General features: G+C 35.4%; 2 protein-coding genes across 2 annotated transcripts; one reads left to right on the top strand and one right to left on the bottom strand.

Annotated features, from left to right (window-relative positions):
* The first annotated feature begins 495 nt into the window (after positions 1-495).
* On the top strand, positions 496-8,134 carry ssr2 (signal sequence receptor, beta). The gene is made up of 6 exons (NM_001001399.2): positions 496-598; positions 2,094-2,251; positions 2,797-2,895; positions 4,222-4,330; positions 7,464-7,541; positions 7,639-8,134. Exons 1-6 carry the CDS (start codon positions 593-595, stop codon positions 7,747-7,749), a joined length of 561 nt encoding a protein of 186 aa, NP_001001399.2. The 5' UTR covers positions 496-592; the 3' UTR covers positions 7,750-8,134.
* A 1,004-nt stretch (positions 8,135-9,138) lies between these two features.
* si:ch73-109i22.2 lies at positions 9,139-25,261 on the bottom strand. Its single transcript, XM_087295496.2, has 9 exons — positions 25,179-25,261; positions 21,849-22,051; positions 19,395-19,570; positions 19,153-19,242; positions 17,714-17,891; positions 17,216-17,482; positions 13,229-13,559; positions 9,503-9,651; positions 9,139-9,405 (listed from the first exon to the last, which is right to left on the bottom strand). The coding sequence occupies exons 1-9, from the start codon at positions 25,204-25,206 to the stop codon at positions 9,253-9,255; spliced, it is 1,575 nt and encodes a 524-aa protein (XP_087151622.1). The 5' UTR covers positions 25,207-25,261; the 3' UTR covers positions 9,139-9,252.
* Positions 25,262-26,498: the final 1,237 nt, after the last annotated feature.

The following is a 26,498-nucleotide window of genomic DNA, read 5'->3' as shown; positions in this document are numbered from 1 at the left end:
GTGTATGTGTGTGAATGAGTGTGTATGGATGTTTCCCAATACTGAGTTGCAGCTGGAAAGGCTATATATTCTATATATGTCTAAAAGATATGCTGAATAACTTGACGGTTCATTCCGCTGTGGCAACAGAATAAAGGGACTAAGCCGATAGAAAATGAATGGATAATACAATAATACAGTTTTTTCTTTGCTTGTTTGTTTTGTTATTTTGTACCTTGTTTTGGGAATGCTGATCTGTGTTTGGGCGCCTCTTTAACCGTGATATTTCAAAGTTCGGGACGCTTAATTAGGCTGTCTGTTTCAGCTTGTAATAATAACCGTAGGTAGCCTATTTTCTTAGCTCTTCACGAAAACAATTATACTGCACACCTAAGCTTTATTTTTAGTTTGTTTTACTTCATTTAAGCATGAATTTAGGCCTTACTTGAAAACTGTTCATATTCAGATACGATGTTCCACCCGAAGCAGCAGGCGGCACTGTGGGATGTAGCTTGTATCCGTAAGCACAGCGGACACGTCATGCTAGCGGAAGACTAAAATCATCTGCGCGTGCGTCGAGCTGTCTTCGTGATTTTGAGGCTCGAACCAGCAGATGAAGGTAAAGTTGCTGCTAAATATGTATGGTTAATAAACAAAATAAGCTGAGGGTAACACATTATATCAATGCTTTTTTTCCGAGATTGTGTAGGCTATACGTAAGCAGTTGATATTTTATTTAAGATCTGAGATGTATGTGAAGTACACGTAATCACAGTTTGTCACCTTGTTGAAACGAGAATATTTCAGAATTGCATTGCTTCTCTGATTTAATTATAAGGCTTTACAGGCATTTTTGCTGTATTAAATACTAATATATGTTTGCGGTAAAACAATGACTCTGAAAGCCAGTAGTGTGTATTTTTTTGTGATCAGAGTTGTACACGTAAGCATACATACGTTAACTGTTACACTAGTGGCTCTTCATTGCTGCTTGTTCAAACTAAATTACTTATTTAAAATGTGAAACATCACAACTCTTAAATTATTTTTGGAAAGCCTAATTTATTTATTTATTTTAATCTACTTAAATTTGTAAAAACGATTGAGTTTGGACAACATGAATGGGTTGTGTGGGATTCTCCATATTTAATTGAGGTGAAGTTGGTTTTTATGTTCGCATATTCCTTCATTTAACGGCCCCTGTGTTGTTTAGCTACGCTACGTTTCTTTGAACATTCGGTCTAATTTAACATTCAAGTAAAATGATTTCCGCATTTAGAATTTGAAAATAATACTTTTCTGAAGTTATATTAGAAAGGAGATTGTCTAATATATCCATATTTACAGTATAATGAACAGTCTTGTTTTTTTATATTTGTAAATAAGTTATTATTTTTTTAATTATTATTATTTTTAAATGTATGTTTAAAATTAATTAAATGTGAGTGCTCAATTCTTAAATCTAGAACTGTTATCTGCTAAGAAATATGTTTCGTAAATCCGTAAATTTTTTCATTTCGCTTCATAAGCTGTACTAAATTACAACCAAAACCAACTGTAAAAATAAATATGTAGGCCATTTGTCTAATGTAAATGTTTTTCTATTTTTATTAACTATTTTTTATATATCACTGTCTCTGTATTCACCACTTCACAGTTGTAGTACACCACATTAGTGATAACTAGGGCTGGACATTTTTTTTGCCATTTCTGTGCGTGGGAGTATCATAACTTAACCTAATATATGGAATAAAAAATAATGTGTTGACTTTTAAGGTTTACAAAGCAAATTCGATTAGATTTACTTGTTAAAGCAAGTCTTTCATATAATATATCTACTAAAAGACAGAAAACATTAAATTGTATTGTAAATCGAAAGAGAATTTTCATATTAGACAACAATATTACTGAAATTAATAAATAAAATGTAATAAATATAAATTTATACAAGTAAATAGATGTGATGGGCTATGGGGCTAATCATTGCGCATTTCTGCGTGTATAGATACTGTGTGTGCCTAGTGATAACACTGTTGTTGTTGCGTCTAAGTAATTATTTTTTCAAATCGTCAGCAGCAGTTTTGTATGTTAAACATGTAATTTTCCCCCCACAGATGAGGATACTCTGTATATTTGCTCTGGTTGCTGTGGTGGGTCTGGTGGCAGGAGAGGAGGGGGCTCGTCTTTTAGCCTCTAAGTCCCTGTTGAACCGTTATGCTGTGGAGGGACGAGATCTTACCCTGCAGTACAGCATCTACAATGTGGGCACCAGGTATTGACTTCTCTTTGCCGCTCTCTAATCGATGAGATGATTATTCTTTAAAAGTAGGACTGTTTATTTTGTTTTTATTTTTTTGCCGTATCGGACACATGAGACTCTCTTATGGACATTTACTCAAAGAGGCCTAGTGGTTAGTGTGCCAACACATGGTGCAGTAGCACTTCAGGGCATCTAGAGTTTAAATCCCGGCTCGAGGACATTTGCCAACCCTAACCCCCCCCCCTCTCTCTCTCCCCAACTTTGCTTCCTAACTTTGCTTCCTGTCTCATTACTGCCCTATCAATTAAAGGCAAAAAAGCCAAAAATATATCTTAAAAATAAAAAAAATGCTCTATTTTTAATGTAATCAGACAACGATTTTTATCTGCGGCAACTTTTATATAAAATAAAGTGAAGTCATGCAATTTTTATCAAAAGTAAACCTTATAAAACTGTTTTAGATTTTTATCTTGTGTATAATGTATTGCTCATTAAGTTGTCTTTTTATTGTCATTCACTCATCATATTCATCTTTATATTTTATTATTATTCTCTAGTGCTGCCCTGGAGGTTGAGCTGTCCGATGACTCTTTCCCTCCTGAAGATTTCGGCATTGTCTCAGGAATGCTGAATGTAAAGTGGGATCGCATTGCTCCGTATCCTTTTTCATGTTTTATCTATATGAGTAAAAGGCAAGACATGACATAGCATTTGGAGTTTACTTAAAATTTGCACTACATTCAGTGTAACAATTGGGTAAAACTGGTATGAAGGATAGTGTAAAGATTTTAAATGACAGTTTATTTATTTTGTATTTTTTAGACTCCGTCATGATCCTTGTATCCAGTTTATATTATTAATCGTTAAGTCATAACTTATTATTGCTAAAATTACTTCAAAGGGTTCTCTATTGATGCATTGAATAACTTTTTAGTGGTTGCCACCTGAAAATCCTGGTAAGAAGTGTTGGGCAGCACTTTCTTTAGTAACAATTACAAAATTATGACTTTCAAATTAACGTTTTAACATTAAATTAATCTCACCAAATTTAATACAGACCAAATGTTGACATCCATTTCTTAAATCATTAAGCATTTGCAGTTGATGCACAAAATGAAACATTCTTGAGTTAAAAAGGAATAATGCAAATGATCTGAATAACAAAAAAGTTCGCCAATAATCTCACCAATTAATTTTTTTCTTGAACTTATGCAATCATCTTGATCCTTTTAGTTACTATTAAATATTGTTCTGCAAAATAAATAAGTATAAAAAAAAACAAATTATTTCTCTGAATTTGTTGCTATATAACTATTGTAACTTTACACTGTTTAGTCAAATGTATGTGGGTGTCCTGCCCATAACTTTACAGGACAAACTACACATTTAATAAATACACTTAAAACAGTTACAAATCATAGATTCACCCTGCATTTGCTCTTGATTTAATTAACTCAAGATGATCTAAAGACACCAATTTTTGTAATCTCAATTCAGACTGAAGAAAACAAGAACAAAGCTGTATGCATAAAATCATTCTAATCAAATTCAGTGTCAGCAAAAGGAGTATAATATCTCTGAGAACGGAGGGAAATATTTCTCAAGTTTTGTGTTACATAAGACTGCAGAGGTATAAAAGCAACATCCCAAGATGGCCATGTAAACAATCAAACACCACTGCATTTCTCTCCTAGTCAACAGAAGGCCAAGCCTATGTTGTACAATGATGAGCTAAGTTAACAGTCAGTTATGAATATTAGTGCAGCATGATGATAAACTGCATCCAATAAACAAAGGTTATATTACAATAACTGCTAATTATTTACCTAAAAATGCACAATTTTTATTAGATTTATTTTTGTATTCTTTTTGAGTACTCTAGACACTTGGTGTTTGTCATCTGCAGTGTGTCAGACAGCCAGGGTGCTTGATGTACTCTTGTTGATTAGTAGAATATATTCCCTAACTCTTCCTCTCTACAGTGCCAGTAATGTTTCTCACACAGTGGTTCTGCGGCCACTGAAAGCCGGATATTTCAACTTCACCTCTGCTTCTGTTAGCTACCTTGCGCAGGAAGGCGGACAGGTTGTGGTAAGTGAAAATATAGTGCTTGTTGATGACAAAACATCATCAAAACATTTCTCACTTTATTTAGAACTGCAGGGCAAATGTTAAATTTAAAAATTCAAAAATATAAAATAAGTATTAAGGAAATTTAAAGCATTCTTTTAGACTAACGCCCCATTCACATGGGGCGTCAGCTTCAACGCTTTCCATTCACTTTGAATGGGTGAGTTCAGGCGTTGCCGAACTGCATTGTAGATCTGTCGGCGCTGCTTCACAGGCATTGCTTGCTGCAGAAGATGGGACTTGCTCAACTTTTCAGAGACACTGCTCGCTGCAGAGCTGTTTTAATGCGTACACCCACCCCTAACCCCAACCCCCAGTGACATCACTCGTAGAAGAAGTGCAAGAAAGGAGGGGCAAGAGCTCAAGCTCCCTCTCGCTGGAGCTCAGCTCTGCCCAAATAGCTCTGCAGTGAGCATCACTTGACTTTTCAAGCGCCAACGGGAGCGTCAGCCATTCAGATCGCTGTATGCAAATACAGCATCTCAGACAGTGGCCTATTACGGACTAATTTTATTGGCTCATGCTGCTATGACTATCGCGTCAGCCTCAACTTCAGACACGCCCTCTGTCAAGCATTGACGCTAAAGCCCCGTGTGAGTGAGGTGTAATGATTAAAGGCTCAGCATTGAATATCTACAAAAAATGCCAAATGTAAAAATGGTACTTGCGAGCACGCTTGTTTCTGTCTTTACAGTAATACTTTTCAACATTTGGATGAGCTCATTTTTACAGTAAACACTATTTTGCAACACCACAAAATAAACGATAGAGAATATTAAATGATAATGGTTTTCTGTACACGGTCGGCATGGAAAAACTCTTAGCCATATTAAAATAGCTTGGATTGTGTTTTAAAATTATAGTTAGCCCAAAAATAAAAAATTGTCATTTACTCTGTCCACTTGTTTTAAACCTTTTTGAGTTTTTTTTCTGATTAACCCAAAAGAAGATATTTTGAAGAATGTTGGAAACCGGTATTGACTTAAGTAGGATTTGTTTGTCTTGCTATGGATGTCAATGGCTATCAGTTTACAACATCCTTTAAAATATATAATCTTTTGGATTCTAAACAGAAAAACTAGTGAATGGGGGGAAAAAAGTTTGGAATCTTTTAGCTAAAATGCATTTTTATTTTAAATATTAAAATTGAAAATGAAAACAAAAAATGATACATGAATCTTACAATACGTCAATGTTTTCCAGTTTAATCCATTTTACTTCCACAAAGTGCTTAGTGATTTTCATGCTACGGTGGTTGTCTGTTGGCATACGTGTGTTTATCACGCAAATTTGGTCCCAAAAAGGTGTGTGAGATGAGTAATGGTACTAGGGATGTAATGTAATGTAATGTAATGTAATGTGTATTTATATAGCGCATTTATTGTGTATGGTCATACACCCAAAGCGCTTCACAATCATAAGGGGGGTCTCTCCACACCACCACCGGTGTGCAGCATCCACTTGGATGATGCGACGGCAGCCACAGGACAACGGCGCCAGTGCGCTCACCACACACCAGCTATTGGTGGAGTGGAGAGACAGTGATACAGCCAATTCGGTGGAAGGGGATGATTGGGAGGCCATGATCGTAAGGGCCGATAGAGGGACTTTGGCCAGGACACCGGGGTTACACCCCTGCTCTTTCACGAGAAGTGCCATGGGATTTTTTTATGACCACAGAGAGTCAGGACCTCGGTTTAACGTCTCATCCGAAAGACGGCGCCCACTGACAGTGTAGTGTCCCCTTCACTTTTACTGGGGCATTAGGACTCACACAGACCACAGGTTGAGCGCCCCCTGCTGGCCTCACTAACACCACTTCCAACAGCAACCTGGTGTTCCCTAGTGGTCTCCCATCCAGGTACTGACCAGGCTCAGCCCTGCTTAGCTTCAGTGAGTAACCGGTCTTGGGCTGCAGGGTGACATGGCTGGGATGCAACGATTAACCGGTTTCACTATTAACGCGATTTAATTTGTCACTGTTAATTAATCGTAAAGGCTTCTCAACACCGTGTTTCTGCACGGAACAAAACTGCAGCAACTAAACAAAGTGGTGCCAACTGTGTGCTAGTTTGTACACCAAGACTAACTATGACTGAGGCTATTAACTAAGGCAGGCTCGTGCAAGTTTGTTATTTCCAATGGAGTGACGCGCACGCGACGCAACGCGCTCACGATTTTTAGGCGCACATAGTTGAGATGATGGGGCTTTTGTGACACCAGGAATTGAAAACAGCTAAAGTTTGAGGAAGAAGCAATGGAAAGTACACAGATTTGCAAACCCACTTAAAGTTACAAATAATGGCGCTGATGAGAGCGATCGTGGTCAATACCAGCTGAGATTAACCGAGTGTTTTCGGAGAGAGTGCTGAAAGACTTAAAGCCTGTTTCACACCGCAAGCGTGAGCAGAGCGTGTTTTTTGCCTGCATTGATAATGACCAAAAGCACATTAAATGAGCAGTTTTATCCAATAAATGCATCGATAATATCCAGATTTTTATATATTCAATTAAATTAACTTAAACGATTAGAACAGCAACAAATATTTAGTTGGACCCGAACTACAAAATGAAATTTAAAACAATTTTAAACTAGTTTTAAACTAATGGAGTTTTGAAATCAATTAATGCAAATTATCGAGATAACCGTGAAACCGTGATTATTTCTTAGACTATAATCGTACAACCAAAGTTTGTAATTGTTGCATCCCTAAATGTTATAAATATTTTATACAAATATGTATTTAATGTCTAACATTTTAAAATATCTCCTGTTTTTAAAAATGTCAAATGTAATTTGAGTGTCTTAACCTTCAAGTTTCATTGATTGACCAAAATGTTTAGTGATTTAATGCATCTATAAATTAAAGGGATAGTTCCCCCAAAATTAAAAAGGTACTCCCTATTTGCTCACTTTTAAGTCATACCGAACCTTTGAGTTTCCTCTTGTTGAAGGAACATGGTTTTTTTTTTTTTTTTTTTTTTTTAAAACAATAAATTTAAATGATAATTTCTGTATTGCGAGGACAAATGGAAATCTTGCATTATTGCTAGCGCATATAATTATCGACTTTTCATTCTTTCCATCCTTTAGGTTGGTTACACAAGTGCTCCGGGTCAGGGAGGCATTCTGGCCCAGAGAGAGTTCGACAGACGCTTTTCTCCACATTACGTAAGTGAATTAGCCTGCCAAATTTAAATAAAAAGGCTTTTAATGTTTATAATCTCCTGTTATTATAATTGTATAATTTTTATTTCTTTTCTAATAGCTGGACTGGGCAGCTTTTGGCGTCATGACTCTTCCCTCCATTGGCATTCCTCTGCTCCTCTGGTACTCTAGTAAGAGAAAATACGACTCTCCGAAGAGCAAAAAGAACTGAGTTTGCCATTTACTGGACAAAAAAAACAAAACAAAAACAGATCGGGGGTCATTACATGAATGCGTTGGTGGGAGAGGGGCGGTTGGCTTTAGTGGGTTGAGAATGTTGTTTCTGAATAAATTAATTACCCATATTGGGGTAAACGCTCAACAATTTAATCTGTTTTTAAGTGTTGTTGGTCTTCAGGCGGTTAATTTGAGGATCTGGCCTTTAAAGCTTAAAGTAGGATCATTGTCAAGCTGCTTTTGACATTAAAAGTGGCCATTCCGGTCGTGTTTGTCCTTCATTTTGTAATGAGTGCAAGATTCCGATGCTAAACAGAACTGTACAGCCCTTCATGATCAATGTGAGGCTTGTTTGTGGAAATAAAAGAGGGTTTTACAAAGATGCGTGTCTGAAATGTGCTTTTACCAGCGTGTCTGCTGTGTGCTGTTGTGATATTTCTCGTTTGATAAGCAGTGTGTTCTTGGTCTATTATGGACATCTCATTGATAACAATTATCATTTGAATTTATTCATATTAGGGTTGATAAAAATAGTTGGTAATTGTTAAATGTTTTAAGTCTTTTCTACTATGTGATGTTGTTTACATGTTAAGACCTTTTACCTAAAAAAAAAAAACAAATGTTACACACAGTGTTTGTTATGGATTGCAAAAACTTTAAAGCTCATTATCTCAAAATCATTCAGAACGCAGATAAAACCCTAATTCCAAGGTGATGAATTAGCTTAAATCTTATGTAATGATTATCATGCATGTACTAACAAATAATTAAGGTAGCCTTTTTCACACATGAACTCCTGTGAGTCATGTTGTAGTTAAAGTTAGTTCATGAGTAGAGCATGCATTAACTCATCATTAGTTCATATCAAAGTAATGTTTACTTTACATGTTAACACATCATTATTAATGTACTTTTATTGCAAAGTGTTACCTATGCATGTACAATTGTATATACAGGTTATATTTGAGTGTCATTTTTTTTTAAACTACATCACCTGAAAGCTGAATAAATAGGTTTTCCAATTGTCTGCATGTGAAAAAATATTTGGCAAAGATAACACTGTTTGAATATCTAGAATCTGCCTTTTAAGCTGTTTATATGAACTTCTTACCAATGTTTTAGAGCTTTAATCTATTTACAATAGAAAATTTACAAAATATATTACCTTCATTTTCATTTGATGTCATAAAAGGAAAATATACCCATATGGAGTAATATGACACTGGTTTTGTGGTCCTGTGTCACAAATGCATAATTTTGGTATGTGCTGTTGTCTGATATATATATATATATATATATATATATATATATATATATATATATATATATATATATATATATATATATATATATATATATATATATATAATCTCATATTATATATGAGATTATATATATATATATATATATATATATATATATATATATATATATATATATATATATATATATATATATATAATCTCATATTATATATGAGATCTATACAGTCTTGAGGTCAGCGTCTGGGGTTTAGGGGCTGCAGAGGTGGTCTAGATCTTTCTGGAATCTGTTCATAAATGGAGTTGGAGGAAGCATCCAGACGTGGCTGATCTGAATGATGAAAACCAGAGTACTGGGGCTGAGCCATCATTGGGGATACACCAAAACTCTGAGAGAGAGAGAGAGAACAAAAGTATTATTATTTTAGAACAGGTTAAATATGCTCTACAGAATTGAACACATTCAAATGTTTTATAGATATTTACCTGTGCTGTGATCTCCGGTCGCAAAGGGCCATGAGTAGATCTTGGAGGTGGTCTAAGAGGAAGACTAGGTCCGGGTCTGGGCACAGCGTTGCCTTCTTGAGCACCCTTGATGTTCACTTCCGAATATTCATGATTCTTTAGAAGGTTTACTGGGGGAAACATAAAAACAGCAAACAGCTTACTTCCACAATGTCTTACCTTAACATGAAGTCATTTAATTAGCAGACACTTTTGTCTAAAGCGACTTACAATTGAGGAGGCATTCAGCGATTTAACAAGAAGAGGCAATACACACAAGAAGTGCTAATTATACTAAGAACAGTTTGTGCTCAGAGAATCAGTAAGAAGGGACATTTTGTTTATTTTGTTTTTAGAGAAAAGATTGTTTCTACAGGTGGTTTGTCAAGCCCACTTACTTGTGTGAAGCTCACTTCAGTCATTTATTCGTTTTTCTTCGGCTTAGTCTCTATTTTAGAGGTTACCAGAATGCAATGAAACCGCTTACTATTTCAACATGTTTTATGCAGCGGATGCCCTTCCAACCACAACCTAGTACTGGGAAACATCCATACACACACACTCATACACTATGGACAATTTAATTTATTCAATTCACCTATAGTGCATGTGTTTGGAATGTGGGGAAACTGAAGCACTTGGAGGAAACCCAGGTGAACATAGAGAGAACATGCAAACTCCACACAGAAAATGCCAACTGGCACGAACCAGCAATCTTCTTGCTGTGAGGCAACAGTACTAACCACTGAGCCACCGGGCTGCCTGAGCTCACCTCATAAATGCATACATTTTTATTTATTTATTTATTTTTATTTATTTTACTTCCACTGCGTAAAACATATGCTGGATAAGTTGCGGTTCATTCCGCTGTGGTGACCCTAGATTAATAAAGGGACTAAGCTGAAAAGAAAATGAATGAATGAATGTTATTTTTTGAGATGTTAAGTGATCAGAAGAAATTGTGTGATAAAAAATGACATAGATAATAGAGTGTGTTCGCTACAGGTGGTTTGTCAAGCCTACTCACCTGTGCAAGGAACACCCAGAATTGCATAATGTTTTGAGGTAGTTGTGTGTTGTGGGGTAGAGAAGAGTTGATGGTTGGTTTTGTTCAGGGAGGTTCAGGTGATTGAGGTCTTACGCCCCATTCACACGAGGAGTCGGTGTCAACGCTTCCCATTCACTTTCAATAGGTGACGTCAAACGTTGCCGAACTGAATTGTAGGTCTGTCTGCACTGCTTCAGTGGCGTTGCTCGCTGCAGAACTTTTCAAGCACCAATGGAAGCGGCAGCCAATCAGATCACTTTATGCAAATACCCCAGCTTAGACAGTAACCGATTGCAGACTAATTTTATTGGCTGAAGCTGCCATGACGATCGCGTCAGAACTTCAGAGTTGCCCTCTGTCAAGCGTTGACACTGAAGCCTCGTGTGAATGCACGGTTACAGGTATAAGTTAAAGGAGTAGTTAATTCTAAAGTAAAACATTTCCTCACCATTTTGCCATTCAAACCTGAATCAAATATGACAGATTTTTGTCCCTCTCCCCCCCAAAAAACTCATTCATATAGATATAAAAAGGCTATATCCATGAGGAATCTATAACATTTTAATCTTTTGAGATGGTGAGAGTCTTTTAAAGAGACTCAATGACTTTATGTGATTAACAGATTACCACTGGGTTCCATTCAGAATGTCCCTCTGTAGGGATTGAGCATAGGGATGCACCTTTGAATTATGTGCAGTGTGTGACACCAAACAGCGACCCTGCTCAAAGGATGATGGCCCGAAGTGTCCATCAGTTGTATTTTCAAAATCTTTCATTCCAAAGGACCCTTTAAAGTGGCTAGTTTTAAGCACTTTGGTTTTGGATCAACACTTCAATATGGCGGCCATGATTTTGCATCCCTACTGAGAGCGATAGACTGTATCACATTTGGAACGCACTGTGTGTACTGCTCTTCACTGATCAGTAAAGGTAAACTGAAGCTTAACCACACCTGTGCTGCATTCCAGTCTAATTTTTTATGCCCTTCACTTGCTAACTTCCCTTCATCTTGTTTCCTCAGATGTACAACATGCATTACATCACACAATTATCCACTACTGGTGGAACATCTGAATGGGTTTAAATGGAATGCCCTATACCTTTGAGCACTTGGGAACTACAGTGTTGTTACGTCACAACCGTGTTGCGTTCTGGGACGCTGGAGTGGACATGAAGGCGACTCGCTCCCTCTGTCAAAATCAAGGGATCGAAGGTATGTCCATGTAAATTTCCCTCATTGATTTAAACAGGGGAAATACACTTTAAAATGGAGGAGGGGAACAAAGGAAAGGGGAGTTTGCAAGTGCGTGTCTAAAAGTGGAACAGAGCACAACCCAGCTTGTTGAAATTAAGCTAATTTCCTTGGTTCCAGGGAAAGTTCAGATGTTCCACATGATGCAATAATAAACCTCATTGGGTGTTGCACGAGGCTAAAATTGAATACGTTCAATGTATAATTATTGTTATCTTAAAGGCACAGTATGTATTTTCACCATTATAGGATGACGGCATTAGCACGTTGACACAGGGTCAGTGTCACTAGTTAAAATACTTATTCTTTAGATTTGAACATTCTTCAAAACATTTGCAAAAAATAACAACATATAGCAATATATATAACACTGCTCTAGAGTTTTTTGGGGGGGATATTTCAATGATAAAATCTTTCATAATGTGACTTTAAAGTGAAGAGTTTTACCTCTCAAGTGAAATCGAAAGTGAAAACATTCCATTGGATTTATTTTTGCATCTATTTATGAACATTTGTACATTTTAAGGTCGACAAACTTCAAGTGAAGGGGCCAAAAATATATTTACTTTGTTACAAACTAAATAATTATTAAGGTTTTGGAACCAAATGAGAATTTTCATTTTCAGGTGGGCTAATCCTAAAATGTATATCCTTTCAGTTGGTGCGTTGTTCCTTCTCATTCATTCATTTTCTTGTCGGCTTAGTCCCTTTATTTATCTGGGGTCGCCACAGCAGAATGAACCGCCAACTTATCCAGCAAGTTTTTACGCAGCGGATGCTCTTCCAGCCACAACCCATCTCTGGGAAACATCCACACACACATTCACACACACACACTACGGACAATTTAGCCTACCCAATTCACCTGTACCGCATGTCTTTGGGGGAAACCGGAGCACCCGGAGGAAACCCACACGAAGGCAGGGAGAACATACAAGCTCCACACAGAAACGCCAACTGAGCCGAGGTTCAAACCAGCGACCCAGCTGCCTTCTTGCTGTGAGGCGACAGCACTACCTACTGCGCCACTGCCTCGTCTTGCGTTGTTCGTTCTTTAAAATTCAATTCACAAATTCAAGTTAAAATAAGTTGTGGTACATTCTGATGCTTATTTTCTTTCAAATCTTTTCGGTAACCCTTATTTTTGATGGTCCATTTGAGTATTAGTAGACTGTCTGCTTAATATCTGTTGATACTGCTCCTTCAACAGACATTTAACTGACTTTAAGAAACTTTGCAAGTACATGTCAACTTACACTAACCCTAACCCCAACCCTCACCCCAACCTAGAAGTCTACTTCTAGTCTAATGAGAATTGGTTGGCATGTAGAAGCAATGAAACTTAAATTCAACAAACGGACCATCAAAATAAAGTGTGACCATGTTTTTTTTTTTTTTTTTTTTTTACCTGCATCTTCATTCGCTTGCCTTCTCCACCCCACAGCATAGCAGTCAATGTCCTCTGGGCGGCTGTGTGTGAACGGGGTCTCCTCATAGGTGTGCAGGGGCTCCAGTTGCCAGTATTTGGGGTCTGCTGTTGAGTCAAAGTTTGGGATGGATGGAGGGGTGAAAGCTGCCGTCGCTCCCTGTAGGTCAGGGTCGGTGCTTATGTTGGAGGTATTTTCTGATACTGCTTTTGGAAGTTTTTTAACTCTAGCATATGGGGCGTCCACAGTATGAGCTTGATCTCCAGTTAAATTAGGATTTGAGGGTCTTTCAGCAGGCTCAGCAGTGCCATTCTACATGGAGGCAAAAGAGTTTAGAGTTTGAAGTTACAAATAAAAATGTGAAGTCATCTTTATTTCTATAGCACTTTTACAATGTAGATTAAGTCTATGAAGATATACATAGATGAAGAAAAAAAAACATGACAATATTTCAGATTGTGGATGTATTGCAGTAACACCTAGGTATAAAAAGTCCCATGAAATTATAATAAAACAATTTAGGTGTTAGTTTCATTCTGTTTTTGGAGCTTCTTCTTATTTATTCTAAGCTAGTGTGCTCCAAAAATCAAATATAAAACATCCAAAGCTTGCAGTTTTTCACTTCCACATAATTCAATCAACGATTTTTTTTCTTGTCACTTCAGTTTCTCGTCAAATCTTGACCAATTAAATGCAGTCTAGTATCTGACATGCCTCGCCCCTTCAAGGCACTTTAATTGGCTTTTCACATAGATATATACACTAGATATCGCATAGGGACCCTGAGCATGCGTCAATAGAGCCGCCACATTGGTACAGTGCTCCCAGGACAATTGTCATTCAACCGCACTAGTCAAGACAGTGTTATTACGTGAAGATGCGGGACTTTAACGCTGTCTACGGGTTTAGTAACGAGCAAACAAAGAAAACAAAGCACAAAGGCAGAACATTTCATAGGTAAGATTAAGTTTTTTTACGTTTTTGTATGTTCTGTACTTTTGTGCTAAACAGATAATGTTATTAATGATAATACAATCTCTTACTGCATTCACCATAAGGCAAAGTAGCTCCAACTCGCACTAAAGACTCGGCTTATGCTAGTTTTGTTGAATAAAATCAGAAAACAATGCAAAAGAAATATGACAACGAGATGCTGCGGTGCCAGAAACTTGTTCTATTGTCGGCTAGTGAAGGAGTCGTTCATAATGGAGATTTATTCACAAACGAATCGCTCCCCCCGTCCGTCAGGGGTGTGTTTCAGGACACGGAATAGATCAAATTTAACAGGGAGAGCGGATAGTACAGTTCCGAACACACAAACACACGCTTTTTGTCAGGAATGCCAATGCGATCACTGATCCATCAATGTAGAAAAGTGATGTAAAATTATAATTTTCGTAATTAAAAAAAAAATAATAATAATTGCATGCTAACATCCAGGAAAACTCCTGATCATAGATATATGTGTATATCTCTGGCTTTGGATGTTCACAGTCCTCCACGGTACTTTGGTCCTGCATTCATTTCAAAGGAGCGCTACCCTGTTCCAAAACGGCGGCTCTACTGACGCATTCCTTCCTATAGACAACAACAGGGAAGCGACATCTAATGTATATATCTATGTGCTTTTCATTTGATGTGCTTGAGATCAACCACTCTCACTGGCAGAGCTGTGATAAAAACTAAACACTATTGGCTGTTTTTTTAAGGGAAGGAGTTACTCCATGGAGTTATTACCCTCTCATCTTTTTCAGTTGAGATTACGTCAAACATTGAATAAAAATACACATATCAAAGCACTTCACGGCACCTTTAAAGGAGTATTTTACCCAAAACATTTATTTAATCACTATTCATTTACCCTAAAGTGGTTCCAAACCTTTATAAATATCTTCTTTTTTTTGTTGAACACAAAGTATTTTGAAAAAAGCCGAAAATCTGTAAACATTGAGTTCCACAGGAAAACAAATATTGTGAAAGTCATAAGCTGTGTTTATTTCAGACATAAGCTTCACAGACATAAGAAATTCATCCAGATAAAGCTTGAAATCTGTATTTTTAAATAAACCAAGTGCTCTTGAAAACAAAAGCTTTTTGGTTTTATATTTATGGTACTAAAATATGCCGATTTTGTTTGATTCAGATGTTTAGAAGAGAAACTTAAGAAACAGCTGTCATTTCATTTTATTGGTGGTTTCAAATATGGTTTTAAAAACCTTTTGAAAAGGTACCACCCCAGTGACAGCTTGTGTACCTATATTTCTGAGAGTGCAAGTCTAAGTAAGTGTGATTAAAATGGTTGCCTCCTTGTTTTCTCTAGCTTGCAAAATGTGTATTTAATTGTGTTTTGTTACTTATAACCACTCCACGTAGCTTCTAGTGTATCTGGTTAACTCTTTATATTCTCATATCGTGTCTAAAACCATGTTGTCACTTTCTTTACAGATTTAAATGGGTTTGTGAGCTCGCAATACTCTGCAGTTTGTTGTTGCTATGGCCACCGTCAGCTGTGCCAACACATGTGCAGCAGTCAAGTTTCAAAAATTTACAGCTTTTGCTGCTGTGTGGATTAATACTGAATGTGTGTCATGGTTAAGAGTAGAGCAATATGCAGGTGTTTAACTGCATTGCTTTAATACACTCCAGCATTGGACACATACTCTCTGCACTCTGGCTACTTTAAAATTATTGATAAGCCATGGTGGCCATTTTTTCTCTGTTTCGAGCTGAACGCAGTCAACTAATAACAACAGACTGGATCATCGGACCAATCAACACAGATTAGCATCGCACTAAGAAAGGGTTTGGGAACAAATAAATCGCTGAACAAATCATATGGCAGTCGTTGTGATAATTAGATAAAACGAAATGCAAATTACAAGACAATGAAAGTGTTTTTTGACCTTGCATGCATATCAGACTGTTCTTGGAGACCTCCAAAACCAAAATATGACCATTTATAATGCATAATAGGGGCTCTTTAAAACTGTAATCCTGAGTCTTTTTTTAAAAACGTCCTGAGTTGTCAGCGCGCAATAAATCTTAGGATGTTCGAGGCCTCGAAGGGTCCACCAGTTGTATCCTTCATTCTCTGGGAAACGAAGGATGCATTTGGAGGCTGCATTTGAAGTAGCCTTCAATTTTTTTTTCAAATGAGACAGTCGTCGATGACAGCACCCTTTGAATGCATCCTTCTGAGGATGCAGCCTCTGAAATGAGACACAGCTATTGATCGCACATTTTCAGCATTTTTCAGAATATCTACTTTTGTATTCAACAGAAGACACTAATAGAGGTTTGAAATGAGTGTAAATAAATTATGACTATTCATTTTTGGGTGAACTATCCCTTTAATACATGGATGTATTTCATTATGTAAAAAAATATGACTGAAAGATCTACCTAAAATATCTTTAATGTTTTATTATCTTTTGAAATGTCAAATAAGAATGGGGTTTATGCACAAAGACTTTTAATTTCAGTCAGCCAGCCCCAGGGCTTACGGTGTATTGTCATCCCATACAAAATCGCCACGTTTAAGATCTGATTTCTTTAAAAATCAGGGATCTTCATTGCCTGGCTGGGATACAATATAAAGTGGATATCAGACCAAACAAGAAGCACTGCATTAAATTCTGTTTTTCCGTATCATGTCATTAAATTAATTTTACCCCAGTATTTTAAATGGAGTTTTGGCGCTGACCTGTTGCTAAAGACGCCACCTGGGTTTAAACGGTTGTTTGTCTCTTTTGTGCTTTAACAGCCAAATCGATGCTTAAGTCTATTTACCAAAATATGTTTAAAATACATCACAACTTAGATACTGTAAAAGGAACATTATGGAAAATATTTTTATAATTATTGAAAATAGTTACATAAACCCTTCACCGGAAGTTCATCACTGGCTGAAAAACACTAGCTGTGCACATATCCCATTGTGAGAGAAAAAGTTTAATGTAATGACTCACTTCCAGGACAGGAGGCGCTGTTTCAGCTACACACTTGCACTCTGGCAGTGAGAGAGTCTTTTTCAGTGGCTTTCTTATTGCTGCATACTGCACAGTCTCTCCTGTAGCAGATGTGATCTGATTGGGTGGGTTTGTGGGTAATTGATTTAAAACGGCTGGACCAATGGCTAAGGGCAGTTTGGTCTTCTCCTCTTGATCTGTTGCTTTCCCATTTACCTCTGTTTCCTTGTTCCTCAATCTCTCAATCTCTTCAATGCCCACATAAGGCTAGATATCAAGAAAAAAAAAACATAAAATATAAGTGAAAAGTACTGTATATAATTATGTACATTTGTGAATTTTAGTCAGATTTCCAGTACTAGGGCATCCGCTGATTAAACGTATGCCAGAATAGTTAACGGTTCATTCTGCTGTGGTGACTCCTTATAAATAAGGGATTATTTATCGAAGAAAACTGAACGAATGAATGAATTTTCGTGAGAGGAAAAAAGTGTTCACCTGCGTACAAGGCACAGTCAACAACTCATTAAAGGGCCCCACAGGATTTTGGGTGTAGTAGCTGATCAGGTTCTCCAGGCTTTTATGATGGCTGCTTTCTCCAGCAATTAGATACACACTACCAAATGCTCCACTCTCCTCCTCTTCAATGATGAAATGACGACACCGGTCCTCACCTCTGAGGATTTGTAATGCATTTGTTATTTAAAGAATGAGTGAGACAAGAGATGGTACAGATATAGATACTATTTAAAAAGACACCAACGTATAGTTTACCACAATGCATAGCCAAACTATCTAATGTAGTTGTATTTTAAAATAAGTGCCAAGCCATATTTTCCCATGAAATTTGCATGAAGTAAAAAAAAAAGAAACAGATGACACTTGATGTGATCAATTTTATTTATTGGTATAAATGGGGTTGTTTACACTTCAAATATACTGTGTATTTCTATAGATAATGCCTATTTGAACTTTTGATCATTTTTAAGATGTGAGCTCAAGGACAACAACAGCAGTTCAGCATTCATGAATTTGTCTTACCTTAGACACTTCTACTAGAATCTACAGCTGACTTTAATGTATGCCTACAGTGGTTAAACATGGCATTTAGTTAATTTTGGGTATATCTATCCATAGATTTTTAATCGATTTTGTGTTGTAGAACAAAAAATAAAGTGGCAGAAGGCAAAAAATATATATATAATATTAATTTGAATGTCTAGCATTTTTATAGTTGCTCTTATCATAGCTGCTACAGTTTATGAAATGATATTGATAATTATACATATAATAATATTGTTTTTATTATAAAAAGTAGTATTATATTTTTTAGACTCATTTTGTTAGCAGCATGTTGCACTATAAATATATGCAAAATAGGTCACTGAATAACTTGTTCTGATCTGAAACAACTGATTTGTTTAAAAAAAATGCTCATTCATTCAGAAAAACAGTTGGTCTAAATTTTGTTCAAGAATATTTTTATTGAACAAAACTGTACATCTGTCATAATAATCAAAAGGTAAGCTGCTTTAACTTTAACAACACTCGAAAAAATGATATTAAGGACTATAAAGATTAATTAATCAATCTAATTCTATAAAAAAACTATAATGACAGACTGAATGAGGATTTGTTTTACGTGAATTAACAGTAAACACTTTGACAACCAATCAGAATCCACTCTGCTTTAAAGAGTGCAAATATTTAAAGTGGTAGGCGACAAAACTGTCGTAGACTGCTTATAGTTATCAAAGCTTTATTGAGTGATAGTGTGGATGCTATATATATATATATATATATATATATATATATATATATATATATATATATATATTTATATATATATATATACAGTGATTGTTATAATTATAGTTAGCTCTAGCTAGTTTTTAGTATCCAAAATTCTTTTCAGGTCGCTGTTTTAATGAAAGTACCTGTAAGACAGCACAAAGCCGATTTTTGACTCGCTGAGTCTCAACAGGAAACACCCTAGTGGTTTATCCTGTAGCAGCTGTTCCGCTTCCCTGAGTGAGACAGATAAACACAGGTTATGTGAACATGTAAACCATATTTGTTTTTGACACCATTTAACATCTGTGTGCATGCAACTTTGCTTGTGCACCTATTTTTCTTTCTTTTTTTTTTTTTTGCAAAATTATTTAGATGTGGCTGTAACCTGCGTGTAGCGAAACCATGGAGCCAACAGGGCAGAGGTTGTCCGGGTGTTTGCAGTCGAGGCAGCTGCGTTCTTTCAAACCACAGCAAAGTATTCGCACGCAGACATGGAGACAGAGCCTCCAGGGGCCTCGGGGGACCCAAAACCAGTGCAGGATCTATTCGCTTTACCGCCGTCTTAAACAGAAACAGTACAATGGCATATAAGGAACACTTATATAAAAAATAGTTTTATGCAATCATAAAATATATATTTGACAGATTTTTAGAACAAAAAGATAGAACGTTGAAGTATTTCATAATATACCTACTTTCTTTGGAGATGTGAGCTGCAGGACAAGCATTCATGAATTGGCCTTATACCTCAGACACTTCTTCTGGATTCTACAGTTGACTTTAATGTATGTCTCTATAGTAGAGATGTAGTTCAGATTCTAGCCCCATTGGACTCTTACAGGGGTGCCCAAACTCGAACCAGCTAATCAAGCTCTTTCTGAGTATACTAAAACTTCCAGGCAGGTGTATTGACGGAAGCTGGAGCTAAACAATGCAGGACACCGGCCCTCCAGGACTGAGTTTGCACACCCCTGCTCTAGTATGTGTTGTATTATGTTTTCTGAGTTCAAACAAGCTATCAGATTCCAAAATAGAACAACAAATGGTAAAGTCCGATACAGAACCAGTGTGCTGTGATACTACTGTTAATTCCCATGCCAAATCTCATGAAAAATTTTGATTTAAAAGTAATTAATTCTGACTAAAAAGTAGTAAAAATCAAATATTAAGATTTTCTCAATTCAAATGAGTACAGGTTTGGACCCAGCAATATTCATTCATTCATTCATTCATTTTCTTGTCGGCTTAGTCCCTTTATTAATCCGAGGTCGCTACAGCGGAATGAACCGCCAACTTATCCAGCAAGTTTTTACGCAGCGGATGCCCTTCCAGCCGCAACCCATGTCTGGGAATCATCCACACACATTCACACACACACACACACACTCATACACTACGGACAATTTAGCCTACCCAATTCACCTGTACTGCATGTCTTTGGACTGTGGGGGAAACCGGAGCACACAGAGGAAACCCACGCGAAGGCAGGGAGAACATGCAAACTCCACACAGAAACGCCAACTGAGCCGAGGTTCGAACCAGCGATCTTCTTGCTGTGAGGCGACAGCACTACCTACTTTGCCACTGCCTCGCCCCACCCATCAATATTAACAACTTAAAAGTGAATAAAGGGGGGAACAAACTGTTTTGTTTTGTTTTTATTAAAGATTATGTTTAATTAAATATAGTACATGTACCTCCAATTTCTTTGTAATAAAATGTAGAATTTGTCAACCATTTTTGAGTTAAAATCATTTCTACAACCCCATTTATTTCCGTTTCCATGCTGTTTAAATCTAAGCTACACAAATGCCCTTATTTGAAATTAGGCCTTGGCATTCCTAAAGGTGATTATATTTTAGATTATATAAATTATTAATTTATCAACAAATTACAGCAAAACAGATGAAGAACTCAAATGTAGAGTTTAAAACTGTCTGTGACAATTCTGTTATTAAAAAGGAAGTTGCTCAGTGTTAACTTCTTGTTTATGTACAATGACTATTTTTAAATCCAATACAATGACACTCTAAAGACCTACTCACTTCAGTGATGATAACTATAAAGTTTACATAATCATTATAATATTATATGATGCTATGATAAAGAGGATCACATTTTTTCAAATCACTTTCAGAATGATTTGTTTTCCAGCTGATGAAAAACAAAAACAACCAATCACAGTCCATTCTGCTTTGAAATGGCTAATAATCTCAAATTTATATCATTTACAAAAAGGCTTGGATATATTTTTGAAATGTGCACATTATATTTGCAAGACCGATCGCTCTGTTTTTTTGTAGGTGAACTGACCAACTTCCTATTTCTTTGCTTCAAACAACTCTTCAGAGAAAGTAATAGAACCGCTGACAGAAGTGATTATGTCTTGAGGATGTGATATCATAGACGTATTTAGTCTTTGAGTACATTTGAAGGCTTTTTAAAACCTCAAATGCATATATACAGTTGAAGTCAGAATTATTAGCCCCCCTTTAAATTTTGTTTTCTTTTTTAAATGTTTCCCAAAAGATGTTTAACAGAGCAAGGAAATTTACACAGTGTGTCTGATAATATTTTTTCTTCAGAAGAAAGTCTTATTTGTTTTATTTCGGCAATAATATTACTGAAATTAATTTAAAAACTTAATAAATATAAATTTACACACATTTAAATACACTAGTCAATAAATAGACGCATTGATGGGCAACAAATCTGGGAAATCTGCGGATTTCTGCAAGCACAGACTCTGAGTGGGCCTAATCATAGCCCAAAAATTAATACATCCAAATTATGTTAAAGAAAAACATTCTATTCTAAGTCTATTTTATGACAGATTTACCTCATTTTCCTTCTGCTGGCCCTGGTTTAATTGATCAGCCTCTTGCTGTGTTGTGGGACGACCCTTAATGCTCCGCCGGGGTTTTACTGGAGGTTTTTTGGGAGTGAGATGATTTTCTGTAGCTACAGATGGACGGGGTTTTGGGACTGGATGGTGGATAGCAAAGTCACCCAGTCTCTCTTCTCTCTGTTGGAATTCAGCATCTGTACAGTAGACATAGGCCGGTATAAGATTCTGACTGTATGACAAACTTGGATAAAAATATCACGGTTTCACAATATGGTATTACTGCTTTAAAATCTGTTGTTTTTAAATGTCTGGGTAAAAAACAACAAAGGTTTTTTCCCGTTGAACAAGGTATATTTTATTTTAACATTTTAAATATTTTGTAACAATAAATATGTCAGGCTAAATAATTAATATACAGTTGAAGTCAGAATTATAAGCCCCCGCTTTCAATTTTTTTTCTCTTTTTTGAAAATTTCCCAAATGATGTTTAACAGAGCAAGGACATTTTCACAGTATGTCTGATAATATTTTTTATTCTGAAGAAAGTCTTATTTGTTTTAGTCCGGCTAGAATAAAAGCAATTAAAAATAAATAAATAAATTTAAGGTCAAAATTATTAGCCCCTTTAAGCTATATATTTTTTTCGATAGTCTACAGAACAAACCATCGTTATACAGTAACTTGCCTAATTACCCTAACTTGCCTAGTTAACCTTATTAACCTAGTTAAGCCATTAAATGTCACTTTAAGCTGTATAGAAGTGTCTTAAAAAATTCAAGTGAAATATTATTTACTGTCATCATGACAAAGATAAAATCAATCAGTTATTAGAAATGAGTTATTAGAACTATTATGTTTAGAAATGTGTTGAAAAAAATCTTCTCTCTGTTAATAAGAAATTAGGGGAAAAAACAGAGAGGCTAATAATTCAGGGGGGCTAATAATTCTGACTTCAACTGTAAGTCATTGACTATCTTGCTGTCTTCATTAGTTTCAAAAACACAGATTTCTTTACAACTTAAGAAGGTATCTTTGGATATCTTACTTTTCTTTGTTATAAAGTAAGTAACTGCACTGTTCAAGTAGCATGCTTGTATGGTGGTTTTAAGCAACTTGTTTCTCAAATGTTTCCTGAATCATGGATTGACCAGTAGCTTTTGATGTGGAGGGTTCTTATCTGCTGGAGATACTGTTTCCCTAAAAAATCTCATAAAATAAAATAGTCGTAAAAAACACCTAAAAAAATTTACAAATACCCGAGGAATGGTATAACAGAAAATTTTAACAGTTTTAAAACCTTGATTTTCAAAACCACAGTAAACCTTAAAACCCGTTATCATCCCATGCCTACTGTGCAGCAATGCAAATAATCCTTTATGTACGAGACTTTATTGTTAAACCAGATGGTTTTGTGAAAAACTCATTAACAGCAAAATAAAAGTAAAAAGAAACTGAATTTGATGTTATTTTTCTTTATTATTATTACTATTATTATCATTATTATTATAATTATTATTATTATTATTATTATAACCTTTATTTTACCAGGAAAGACACATCAAGATTAAAAATCTCTTTTACAAATGCATCCTGGCCAAGATTAGGCAGTATACATGTCACATAGGTCTAATAGACAACAAACAAAACACAATTGACAGTTAACATGAATCACTCTGACAAACTATTCAAGCATCTATATATACAAGCCTGTGTTTGAATTTCACAAATCATACTCTTTTAAAAAAACATTTAGTAAAATCAATTCTTTAAACTGCAGCTTTGTTTGTAGATTATTCCATGCAAAAAGTGCTGCATATTTAAAAGCCTTTTTCCCCCATCTCAGTCCGCAATTTAAGAAAAGACAGTACATAAATATCCTGTGACCGAAGGCCATAGCTAAGGACAGGTTTTTAAAAAATGTAATTCTGTAGATTTGATGGGAGTAAAACCAGATAGATTAGTAAACAAAGATACGCCAATGCTTGAGCCTATGAATGGACCAATCAGACTAACCTAGAACACACAATGATGAGTAAGGCATTTAAAACTAGTTATAAATCTTAGTGCACCATGGTAAACAGCATGCAGACTCTGAGACAAAGCATGCACATGAATAAAATCACCGTCGTTCAATATCCACATAAATGTTGCATCAACCTGTTTCTATTTAGCATCAAAACAAAGGCCGTTCTTAATTATAAAATAGAAGCCTAAAATCACTTTTAATTTTTTCACCAATTTGTTTCTTAAGATTCTTATAGGCCTACTGTTGAAGACACACACAAAAAACCATATACACAATAGTTTTATCAAATAATTTCCAATACTTTTTCCATGGCGACAGCACATGATATTTTACAAGATACCAGTTTTAAGCTTATATTGTGATTAAAATGCTTATTGGGTAATTCTAAAACTAGTTAAACAAAAAGTGGTTTATTCTGTAACCAATCTGGGGGGTAATGTATATCTTAAGGAAGTTAATAATATTGACAATGCATTTATTTAAATATTTTATTATTATTCCAGCCAAACTAAAATATTATTTTTTTATCCAGAGGAAGAATAATAAGGAAATAAATTTTAAAAAAAGAAATACTGTGAACATATTCATTGCTCTGTTAAACCACTTATTTGAAATAGAATGGATTATGCTAACAGTTGTTTTCAACTGTGACGCTTCCTGCCTTTGAGCCGATGTTAATTTCCTTTTTAAAGTAGGCTATTTTTATTCCAACTCAATCAAACAGACAGTGAGACTTTATCTGGGTGTAGTATAGGCCTATAACATATCTAAATATCGAATGCCAAACACAGTGAGGCTCAGAACGGAAATATCACGTTCTTTATTAGACACCCAGTGACACGAGCAACAAACACAAACTTCAAAACATTCCAGTCAACGGCAAATTCCCCTGTAGCTATACCGCCAAAGATTATGTGATGTAGCCTAGTTAGAGACAGTTCATTTGTTTTTGAGAATTATTCAATATGATAAAAGAATATTATGTACATTAGTATTTTCGTTTTGTGCAGCAAATGTTTTACCTTTTATAGCAAACTTAAAAGACCTTCACAAAATAACTAATACATAAAATGTGTAATTAAGACAAAATAACAATTGCATCTGATATCAAAATAAATATGGACATTTTATAGCTTAAAAACATTTGCATTTGTTGTATATCTTCAGATGAAGCAAGTAAACAACGTCCTGAAACCGCCAGAAATGCGTTTTGTTACTTCAACACGACAACACTGTAAATTTCTGCAAGCAAAAAATGATTAGGGCGGTTCAGAAGCTGGTTATAGATAACTGACCTTTAATCTTCTGGTAGTCAAAGTCCATGGTCAATTGCAGGATGTGAATTGCTGCCTCTTTCTATCAGATCTTGTGTGTTTCTGCCTCATCCTGTTTAAACGCGTGTGTTGCAGAAAAAGAGAGCGGCAAAGGAAAAGGTCACAGGCAAACAACCAATAGTAAACTGCCAGAGATTGTGTGTAGTAGATTTCGTTCATTCTGAACATAGATGAGGATGTTTTTTTAGTACAACCTGCATATTTCTGTCCCTCAAATGATCCAAAACTCTTCAGAATGGTTATAATCTGTAAATAATTCCGCATATTTAGTTGTTTACTTTTTTATATCAGTCTCTGAAATGTGAGCTTTCTTGACACGTGAGAACCAATAAGTTTCATTCACTGAAAAAAATAATGTCTGCAAAATTGTTGCAAACAATTTATGTTGAATTTAAACAAACAAATTAAATTTAGTAATGTTCAGCTTAATTTGTTTGTTTAAATTCAGCCCAAATAAATTTACGATGACTTAACCTAAAAAAAAAATGCAAATCCAAGGAATAAACTTTGAATATTTTTTTCTCAGTGTTCCTTTATGTCAACCATGAGCTTAAAGCAGAAGCTTGAACTTCTGTTTACAGAATTTCAAATTGGTGTGAACGAATAATTAAGTCTTATGTATTAACATTTATACAGGGCAAAATATTTATCCTTTATTTATACTTTCAATCTAGATATTCTTCTTGACATAAGTACTGATCAAAACTTTTTGGATTTTTGATATTTCAATCACCACTTTTTATTAATGTTACTGATTTATAATACAAAAAGACAATATTTTTCACATAATAAATTCCATGCAGATTATTGCATCATTGAATATTGGAACCAATGCTAATTTAAATTCATTCATACACTGTAAAAAATACTGGTTACCTTTTTTTTTTAAAAGATGAATCAACTTGGCCTTATGAGTCCATGTAACTTATATAATTTTAACCTGATTTAAAACAGCTTGCGTAGCTTAGAAAATTAAGTTAGAACATGATTTACCAAGTTTAATTAGTTGCATTGAAATAAAAAAAATGTGCCATGATTAATTGATCATATAATTTATTTACAGTCTATAATATTTTTGTGCAGTTTTAATTGAAAACTAAGAAAAAAACTACAAATTGTGCTATCATGGCCTTAAAATCACCAAAATCAACATAGATCACTTGCGCACTTGATATTAAAAACTGAAGTTCCTCCTAAAATAATACTACTCTGTTAATGCAATGTTTATTCATAGATTAGTAAAGATTCTTTTAGGTTGAATAATACCTGTTGATAATGAGG

Source organism: Danio rerio, chromosome 19 (genome assembly GCF_052040795.2).
Source record: "Danio rerio strain M-AB ecotype USA chromosome 19, GRCz13ab, whole genome shotgun sequence".
NCBI lineage: Eukaryota > Metazoa > Chordata > Actinopteri > Cypriniformes > Danionidae > Danio > Danio rerio.
The sequence above is the reverse complement of the archived record's forward strand: the minus strand, read 5'-3'. Positions and strand labels throughout refer to the sequence as shown.